A 10,299-nucleotide genomic window follows, 5' to 3' on the forward strand; every position below is an offset into this window, starting at 1 on the left:
GACAACGACCCCAAACATACAGCCAATGTCATTAAGAACTATCTGCAGCGTAAAGAAGAACAAGGAGTCCTGGAAGTGATGGTATGGCCCCCACAGAGGCCTGATCTCAATACCATCGAGTCTGTCTGGGATTACATGAAGAAACAGAAGCATTTGAGGCTGCCTAAATCCACAGAAGAACTGTGGCTAGTTCCCCAACATGTTTGGAACAACCTACCTGCCAAGTTCCTTCTAAAACTGTTTGCAAGTATACCTAGAATAATTGATGCTGTTTTGAAGGCAAAGGGTGGTCACACCAAATATTGATTTGATTTTGATTTTTCTTCTGTTCATTCACTTCTTCTGTTCATGCATTTTGTCAATTAATAAAAATAAACTACCACCATTTCTATTTTTGAAAGCATTCCTATTTTACAGCATTTTTTCACACCTGCCTAAAACTTTTGCACAGTACTGTATTTATATTTTGTGTGTGGACAAGATATCCAATATTTATATTTTGCGGCCAGTGGAGTTTTGTCAAGTGATCCCCTCTTTTCTTCTACTGGGTGTTAAATAAACATTGCAGTCACCACTTGGCCGAGGACAGCTCGCTGACTCATCCTACAAAAATATGTGAACATGCAAAGGCCCGGGGAAAGAACCAAACACCGTTAGCCACAGCTTTTGCTATATACAGTATATATAGAGGGCTCCAGAATTACTGTCACCCTTGATAAATACAGTATGCACAAAAAATACTGTAAACGAAAACACATACCATTATTAAACTTCACTTCCCAACAAAGTATTAAATTTTTCAGATAATACAAATATTTCCCCAAAACAGGATTTCACAATTATTGGTGAAGTATGTGCACATGTCTTGTTGCTGTTACATTCCCAAGCACTAGTACAACAGACTCCCCTTTGGCATTGCTTCGGCCCCCTCAGTGTTTCAAAGGGCCATGGACCAAGTGTTGCAGGGGCTATCAACCTGCATCGTTATCTTGACGACATCTTGGTGACCGGGCAAAATGACACTGAACACTTAGCAAACTTGGACGCTGTCCTTGGAAGACTGGAGGAGTTTGGACTGCGCGTCCAAAATGGGAAGTGTGAATTCTTCAAGGATTCCTTGTAATATTTAGGGCACAGCATCGACGCAGCTTATAACTACACCATCGAATACAGAAAATCTGCTTTCCACGGCCACGCCGACGGGGCTCCCACGGCTGCCGCTGCCTGTGCCGCACAAAGACAAGGTCGACGCTGTTGATGTTTTCCATGTTGAACAACTGGAGACATTACCTGTTAGCAGCTCTGACATCCACAAATATACTGTGGCTGACCATCTTCCAAAGTCATGGAAATAGTGGCAACTGGACATTTTCAAGACGACGCAAACATGAACGGCGCTCTGTCACCATTCCTCAAAAGGAGGAATGAGCTCACTATTTAGCAAGGGTGTCTCATGTGGGGTATCCGGGTAATTGTTTGCACAAGGGACCCCCAGATGTAGCACAGATTAAGGCTGTGGCACGTGGCTATGTCTGGTGGCCAGGAATTGATGCACAAGTGGAACAGCAAACAAAAGCACCGCCATGTTCCTTACACCCATGGAAATGGCCAGGGGGTCCTTGGCAGAGGGTTGATATCGATTTCGCCCATTTGAAGGTAACATGTACCTTATAGTCGTGAATGCTCACTCTAAGTGGCCAGAAGTCGTCCTGATGGACAGTACTACCACCGGCAAAACCATTCAGGTGCTGCGGGGCCTGTTCAGCCATTGGGGCATTCCTGAAGTCCTGGTCAGTGACATTGGCCCCCAGTTTGTATTGGTCGAGTTTTGGAAGTTTCTGAAGCCCACGAATGGGCTGGCGGAACGCTTTGTGCAAATGTTCAAAGGTGCCATGAAGTCATCAAAAGGGTCGGACATCTTTCCCCTTTCGTATAGGAACTCTATAGGAAAGAAGCTCCGGATATGCTATTTTTACGCCGCAAGGTGTGCTCTCATTTGGACTTACTTAAGCCGAGTGTTGTGTCTGTGGTAGCACAGGATCAGGAGGCCCAACGCCTGTGCAGTGCAGCGCACTGAAAGACAAGAGAGTTTCCGGTAGGTGAAGCGGTCGTTGTTCGTAATTATCGGATGGTGGAAAAGTGGACACCTAGAGTGGTGAAATCTCGAACAGGACTAGTGTGCCAGCAGAATCATCCGCAAAGAAATCTGAGATAAAAATAAAAATGGTTGTATATTTTCCTACATTTTATACAGTTACAAGGGGTCAAAAAGAACCCCACACAAGACATTTGTATGCAAATTTGGTACAGAACTTTGCATAGCAGTATGTGTATTGCATGTTTGCCATTCAATCCCAACAAATTAGAAAAATAATACAGTATCAATATGAAACAAGGTGAACTGATTTTTAAGAGATGTCAACACCATGTAACACCAAGACACAATCTCAGCAATTCTTAAACTGTGATCCTTGGGTTACTTATGGGCCCCCCTCACCATCTTCCTTACCGTCCTTAATATACACTTTCATACTTTTCCTGGCAATTTTGCCTACCATTTCATATGTTTTCGCCTTTTTATCATTGCCCTCACAGTGATAAGTGGTATGTTTTGCCGTTACGTATTTTTTTTGTACCCATTGCCAGACTTATGATGGTCATGGCTTTTCCCATGCTGATGGTTGACAAAGGGATTTTTATACTCTCGTGAAGCCGGAAATGATGGAATGACACATAGTAAAATTTTATTGAAAATTTCACTTTGATTTGATTTGATGTGGTTTGATTTTATTTACAAGAATTGTTAGGGGTGCAAATAATTTTGGCACTTGTGGCTTTCAGACAAAATGAGGTTACCAAATAAAAACATTGAAACATGAGAGTAAATGTATTGAAATAAAAGTATATCATTTTCCAATATAGTTTCAACATAGCATATATAGATCATTAACTATGTTGTTTATTATACGCAGTGGCAATAATTCTGGAGCCCACTGTATGTGTGTATGTGGAGAATATTATCAGTAACCTGGTGGTTCCTGCCAGAGAGTGAAAACAGACCGTGATACTGACCACAAATTACCTGAGAAATATGACCTTGACACTTGAATAACATGCTGAGGAAGGCTTTATTTGAGGAACAGAGGTAACAGAGATCACTGTAATCAAGGATGAAAAATCAAAGCTTTAAAGACGCATGCTTCTGACTGGTCAGAGCTGCTTTTCTTGTCATCGCCAGCACCTCACTTCTCTCCTTCTTGAAGCTTGGAACAGACAAATCTGTACCGATTTGAGCAGGGAATGTCATTCCACTTTTTCTGCGCTGTGGTTACAACACAAGAGTGAAAAGTCAGTAAGTCCAGTAAAATCCACTCAGCAGTAATACGGAGTTTACTTACTGTATGCTTACCAGCCCAGTTTGCATGCACACAGTCCTCGTTTCTATTCAAATTGTTTGGCTCCCTAGAATTCCAGTGGCGAAAGTCCAGTTTAGATCCATCTGACCAAATCCAGTAACCCTCCTGAACAGGGACGACAAAAGTTTGCTTGTGGTGAAGACAGTACTAGTGTGTGCAAATGCAGTCTTATCTTAAAACATTACATTTTTACTTCTTCGATGGCAAGTATCAAAAACAATTTTGAAAGACAATGAAATAAAGATAATGGATTTTTTTAAAGCAATTACTACTGTCATTTAAAATTCAGCTTACTTTGTCTGCAATGTACAGTCTTCATGTTAAGTTTTTTTTTTAGATTGTGCTTGAATGTCTTTTCTACTGTTAAATTACAAGTAAAATGCATTCAGCAATGTCAGAATAACATCTCATGTTTGACTGTGAAGTAGAAAGTGCACAATTATGTACTTAAAATGTATTATATAAATAGAATCTTCCATTATTATTTCTTGGCTTGCCATTATGTCTTGTTTCATTGTGAAATAAATTGTCTTATTTGGCACAATGTGAATTAATTAATAGTGTCAGGGTTGGCTGTATCAGTTTCTTATTGATTCCTTTGATTCTCAAGTTGTGTACTACTGGCTAGTGAGTGTAAAGCTGCCTTCATTAATCATTATACCCTCTGACAGTCTGTCAGTCCTATCCAGAATGGAAGGGTGTTCTTAGTGAGCTTCTGGAGAAAGTAATATTCCACTTGGCTGTGCACTGAGGCCAGGTTTCCTCCTTGTCCAACACAGTATCTCTGCAAAGGGACAAGGGAGATGAGATTTGTCAGTCTTATAATGCATCATATTGATTATTTACCATGAGACAGACAGGTCACGGAGATAGGAATCTGTGCAGTTTGATTTTCACAGGTGAACTATGTTATTTTGATAATAAAAAACAACACCGATGGAAATTCATTCAAATCAGCTTTTTTGTAAAAATGTGCAGTCACATAATTCTAATAATTCTTTGCTATTAGAATCAACCATTATTTTTTTATATAGTACTCAAAGACACAATAAGGGATCAGTGCCTTCTTTTTCAAGAACACAGTGTTTACATAAAAAAACCATAAAAACATACACAATTGACAAAACACAAAATTAAAACAATCAATAAAGACAAAATGAACAGATGTAGTTGATTTTCAAGAAACAAGAAAAGTCACTTGCGTTTGGTTACCATTGCGCAAATAATCTGAGCTGTGATATTTTAGATATGAGCAGCCTGTTGCAACAGTGCAACATAAGTTTGATCGCAAGTTAGGGTGTAAAGTCAGTACTAAATGTTATGTTGTAACGAGTTAGTTTGAAGCTAATTTTGTGTCTTTGTTTGGTTGCACCCTTCATTCTTATGCTACATCTTTGCTAAGTTCCATGAACCAAAATCATGTCATACTGTATACAGTGACATTTCTGTATTGACCAATCATGCACATTTAAACAACAAACTGCTGTTTGCTTCATGTGCCCTGCTAATGTCATGTGACAAAAAGGCCTAATATAATGGCTAAATTATCTCAACGGCTGCCTATCCTCTAGTCTAGCAGGTGATTCGTTATTCGGTGATTCGTTAATTCACAGGAACTGCGGAATGTATAATACTGTGCAGGTGTGAAAAAATGCTGTAAAATAAGAATGATTTCAAAAATAGAAATGTTAATAGTTTATTTTTTTATCAATGACCAAAATTCTGGAACAGAAGAAGTGAATGAACAGAAGAAAAATAGCCTTTTCACACAGCGTCCTCCTTTGACGTCCCCTACCTCATTTGACATCATTGATATGAAGGCGCTATGCCACCTTACATAAGGGCATACATTTTTTTCTAATCCTACTTTTAGTTATGTAAGTGCATTTTTAGTTTCCATTATGTAAGCTATGATTTATATAGCCTACCATTTGATAAAATGTGGAGACCAAGGCTATCTCTGCCTGACCTTTCTGATGATGCTTTTCCCTGCCCCTGATGCTGAACAACAAGCTCATTAAAACTTGGTTCATCGCAAGACAGAAGCAAGGGTGGAGATGACAATCAAAATCAAGGCCTGATTGCAATGCCTGCAGGGCCTGTGACATTTGGAATGGGTAATAATATTTTTCATATTAGGAAATGTATTTTTATGGACAAAATGGTTTCTTTCCGCCTTTTTATCCTCTGCATTTCTTGCAAATAAAAGTAAAGCATGTAATTTTACATTAACAATGAAAACATGTAGCCTACAGTGTGTTCAATGTGCTCACTTTCACACATAGGCCACACTAATGATGCTATCTCAGACTTTTATAAAGGACCCCTGATGTTTCAGAAACTTGAATGAATTAATGTACTGTTATTATAAGTATTAAGAATGCTGGACATATTACCTCAGCTTGGGCCCAGTCCATGAGAAATCCAAAATACCTGTAGCAGTGATAATTAAAGCTTTTCCAGCCGGGAGGGCAGGCATTCTCACACTTTTGTGCTGAGGGATACAAACACAAAGCAAAAAATTACTGTATATTATTTTCCATTGACATGCACACAAGTCAAAAGAACAGCTCTGCAAAGTGTATTGTCCTGTACAGGCAGTTTTTTTTTTCTAAAAATGGAACGTCTAACATGTTCCTTTGTCACAGGTTTCAAGATAAGACCATGACTGTGGTGCAACATTGTTATGCATTTGAATGAAGCAGGTATTCAAACAGCAGATTTCCCATTTCAATGCATTTATGCAGATGTTCAGATTTTATGACCGGTTTTACATTTGTGTCAAATTGATCCCAACAGTTGAAATAAGCACAAAAATATTGTAATGGAAAAAATGTAGTGTGTCACCTTATTGTCTCCCAAAGTACTAGTCTTTTATCCATAAATATGACAAATGTGTGAGCAACATCTCATTTTAGAGCCAAATGAGCAGTAATTGAAAGTTGGGCACCTGTATGGAAAGTGCCACCAGAATCATTCACAAAGAAAAATAAGAAGCAAAATAAATGTATACAGTTAAAGAGGGTCAAAATGACACAGCACAACACATTTGTATGCCATTTTGGAAAAGGACTTATTATGGAGGGTTATTTTGTATGGTCACAGTGTTGCAATGCCCTCAGTTACACAGTGTACAGACATTATGAGTTACCCATACAACCTGCAAATAATGCAACTAAGACAGGGTAATTGTCATGGGCATCACACATTCCGTGATTTTTTTTTTTTTCAAGCAAACAAAAATGTTTTTGCCAGTTCTGTGACATTCGCCATTTTTTTGCGAATTCTGTGATTTCCTCCATTTTCAGTTTGTTCCATGATTTCTCTCAACTTATGGAAGATAACTCAAACTCAATGTAGCCTACAGTGTTGTGCATAGTATTTTAACAATATTGCCACAGGCTAGGAGAAACAACTACAATGTGCTGGGATAAAGATTTCGATCTTTGTCAGTTATTGCAGTCAGATGTATGACAGCCCCTTTTAACAACGTTGGTAACATTCAGTGATGAGAGGTGCGCCATCAAAGACTGAACCTAACAATGTACAATATGGTGTCGGAAAAGAAACTTGAAAGACAAAAAATCGAACACAGACTAACAAGTTTTTTTATTAATGCAATTTCAGCATACTCTATTTCTAATGTCTGTCTGTTAAATTAAAGGCAAAACAGAATGCTGGTTCTCATTAAAAGCACTTGCCTATCCATTTACTTTATTCTGTGATTTTTTTATTTTTTTTCAACACATTTGCCATGACTGTTCTGTGACTTTGTCAATATTTTCTGTGAAGAAAACCCAGCCTTAATCATAACCTGTGTATAGGTAGCCATCTGAGGTGAAATACAATAAATACTCACCAAAAGTTGGGCAGGAAAGAGCAGCCACAAGAATTAGCTTTGCCATTGGGAAGGAGACCATGATGGATCTTGGATCTTCAATAGTCAGTAGAGACAGAGGATTGAAAGATCTCAATATCAGCCATTATGTAAAGTTAATGGCTCAGTACAAAAGCAAAAACACAATGGGCGCACAGCTCTTATTTTTTTCCAGTTCATTAAACAAAAAAGGCATACTCTAAACCAAGAGGACAGGTATAGGACTCATTTGTCTTGAGCAATGTGATGTACTGTTCATGTTGTCCCCCACATTTAATGTCTTGCAGCACACATAGATAGCTATACATAGCTATAGTATATATATATATAGTATTACTATTTTACCATTATTAGTATAAGACTAGTTCCAGAACAAGACAATGTGGCCAGAAGGCCTGTTTCTTCTCTTACCTGTAGATACAAGCTGGAAGAAAATAGACAGGTGGGTGACGTAGCTGTGAATGATCTGTAGTTCTGTTCTGATGAACACAGTCCTACTCACAGTGCTCCACTGCCTTTATATAGGGATTTGATAGGGAAAATGTAAACAACAGTTTCACACAGGTGTTTCATAGGAATTGGCCACATGATGACAAAATTGATGATGACTATCAGAGAAAGAGGACATGCATAGTCATGCACATTGTCATGGCAGAAAGAAAACAAATAGTGAATCCTGATATCAGCATTCAATGTGAACAGAAAGGTTTCGTTCTAGTGAGCTTAATGTTGGGAAACATCTGGCCCAGACACGCAAAATATGAAAAACTTTGTCAGCTCTACATTTTCAGAGCCTTTTCCCTCACTGGTGTCATCATTCTTTTTGTAAGCAGAGATAAATACTGCCTTCACATTTTGCATTTCATAGTTATATTTCAAACTAAAAGGAACACGAAGGTGGGTCATTTAAGGCTGAAATAGAATTAAACCTCTTTAAATCTATTTTCATTTAAATCATTAACAATGAAGAAATGTTATCCATAATTTGTACCAGTGTTCCGCCTGTTTGCCCTTCTTTCTGTTGAGCAAGTCAATGTTCTGCATATGAACTAATTATTTGACACGGTCAGTAGTTTGTTCCTGCTTATAAGTAAAGTATGCTATTAAACATGCACAGATGCTCCACATTAACCCCATTTGTTGCCCCCTCCTTATTACCACAAGCCTGAAAATATCATACCCAAAGTTTAATGTTGACTACCCTTTTTATTTCAGGTATGATCCTGGCCTCTGCTGAAAGGTACTGCCTCGGATTTTCCAGAATCACTCTAAATATTACTGAAAAGTAACAGTTTTTTTGAATGGATACTGATGCTGGTGCCTGCGCTTAGAAATCCAATAGGGCCACGACACAAATTTGATGAAAATACCATCACAAATAAGTATTCTGCATTGGATTTTTCATAACTGTGTCCTGGCAGGTTTCCAAAAAGGCCATGTGGACACTCCAAAAGGAAACTTGGTTAACACATCATATTATGGTTCTTTAAAGGTGCAAATTACTCCATATTGTTCCCTACATGCTCATGGAAAAAGTGTGTTGAAATTGGCTTGTTTTCCCTTCCCCCTCCCTCCTCTTGCCACCTCTGGCAGCAGCAGGTCAGGAACATTGTAGAGAATGACCATATTAGCTTTCTACGGTATGTTCCAGAATTATTGACACCCTTGATAAATCTGCACAAAAAGTGTTGAAGCTAAAAAATTATACAGTGATTGACATTAGCATTATTTTCAAACATGCATAAGGTAACATGCTTTATGAATGATTCAATGGAATCAACCAAGTCTGACATTAAAGAACAGTATTTTGGCAGATTGAAATATTTGCTTGCACCTGTGGCTTTCAGAACAAGTGAGGTGACCAAATAGAAAACATTGAAACATTAGAGTAAACAGATGAAAAAAATTTAGTAGTTTTCCCGTATGTTTGAACATAAAATATGAATCATTATCCATGTTATTTAATATGCAGCATTTTTTCTACATTTTTATTAAGAGCGTTTATAATTCTGATTCCTCTCTGAACATGCCCTCTGCTATGGAGTCAAAGCTGTTTTCAATCCCCTCCTCAGAAATATTCACTCAGGCAGGTGATTTCTTCCAAGGCCGCCAAATGCAGAGTCTTCTGTTTTGATTTAAGCATTGCAAAATACATTTTTGTAATGATTTTACAAAAATGAAATGTGTCTTCAGTATTATTTAGCATGTCGTCCTGGGCCTCATACCCTGTACCACAATATTTCAAGCTGACAGCAGAAATGTTTAAACATTTAATCCAAAAAGTAGACAAGGACATACAGTTTGCTCTCACTTCCCCGACAGCATGGAACTGAAGACAAGTTTAAACATTGAGTGCAAACATTTGAACAACGCAAATGGGACGCTTTCAATATTTGTTTATTGTTCATCAGTATTTGCATTGTATTTTTTGTGTCTGCATGTGAGTGGACAAGATTTATCTTTGGCGGCCAGTGGAGTTTTGTCAAGTGATCCACTCTTTTCTTCTCCTAGGTGTTAATAAATAAACATTGCGGTCACCACTTGGCCGAGGACAGCTAGCTGACTCTAAACACGCAAATGCCTGGGGAAAGACCCCACAGCTTTTGCTATATGCAGTATATACAGAGGGATCCAGAATTACTGCCACCCTTGATAAATACAGTATGCTCAAAAATACAGCACAAAAAAATATTGTAAACCAAAAAATATATATAAATACCATTTGTGAAATAAACTTCACTTTCCAACAGAGTATTACATTTTCCAGATATACTCACAAAGATGGCAGCTGTGAGTGTTTTGTGATAAGGTTAGAGAATGGATGCAATTTTTTACTATTCTCCCATCCAGAAATTTTAAGAATCATTGATATTCTTGGGATACCAAAAGCGGTCATAAAATATTAACATGTTGGGAGGGTTAAGTAAAAAACAACAGATCTGACAGATCACAGGTTTTTCATGGGATTTAAATCTGGAGACTGAGATGGCCGTTACAGACAATGGT

General features: G+C 38.1%; 1 protein-coding gene across 1 annotated transcript; it reads right to left on the reverse strand.

The window, feature by feature from the left end:
• Positions 1 to 3,109: 3,109 nt before the first annotated feature.
• LOC133138026 (lactose-binding lectin l-2-like) lies at positions 3,110 to 7,819 on the reverse strand. Its single transcript, XM_061256499.1, has 6 exons — positions 7,705 to 7,819; positions 7,276 to 7,350; positions 5,813 to 5,910; positions 4,078 to 4,200; positions 3,410 to 3,521; positions 3,110 to 3,322 (listed from the first exon to the last, which is right to left on the reverse strand). Exons 2-6 carry the CDS (start codon positions 7,334 to 7,336, stop codon positions 3,243 to 3,245), a joined length of 474 nt encoding a protein of 157 aa, XP_061112483.1. The 5' UTR covers positions 7,337 to 7,350; positions 7,705 to 7,819; the 3' UTR covers positions 3,110 to 3,242.
• Positions 7,820 to 10,299: the final 2,480 nt, after the last annotated feature.

Source organism: Conger conger, chromosome 9, assembly GCF_963514075.1.
Source record: "Conger conger chromosome 9, fConCon1.1, whole genome shotgun sequence".
Classification (NCBI taxonomy): Eukaryota; Metazoa; Chordata; class Actinopteri; order Anguilliformes; family Congridae; genus Conger; species Conger conger.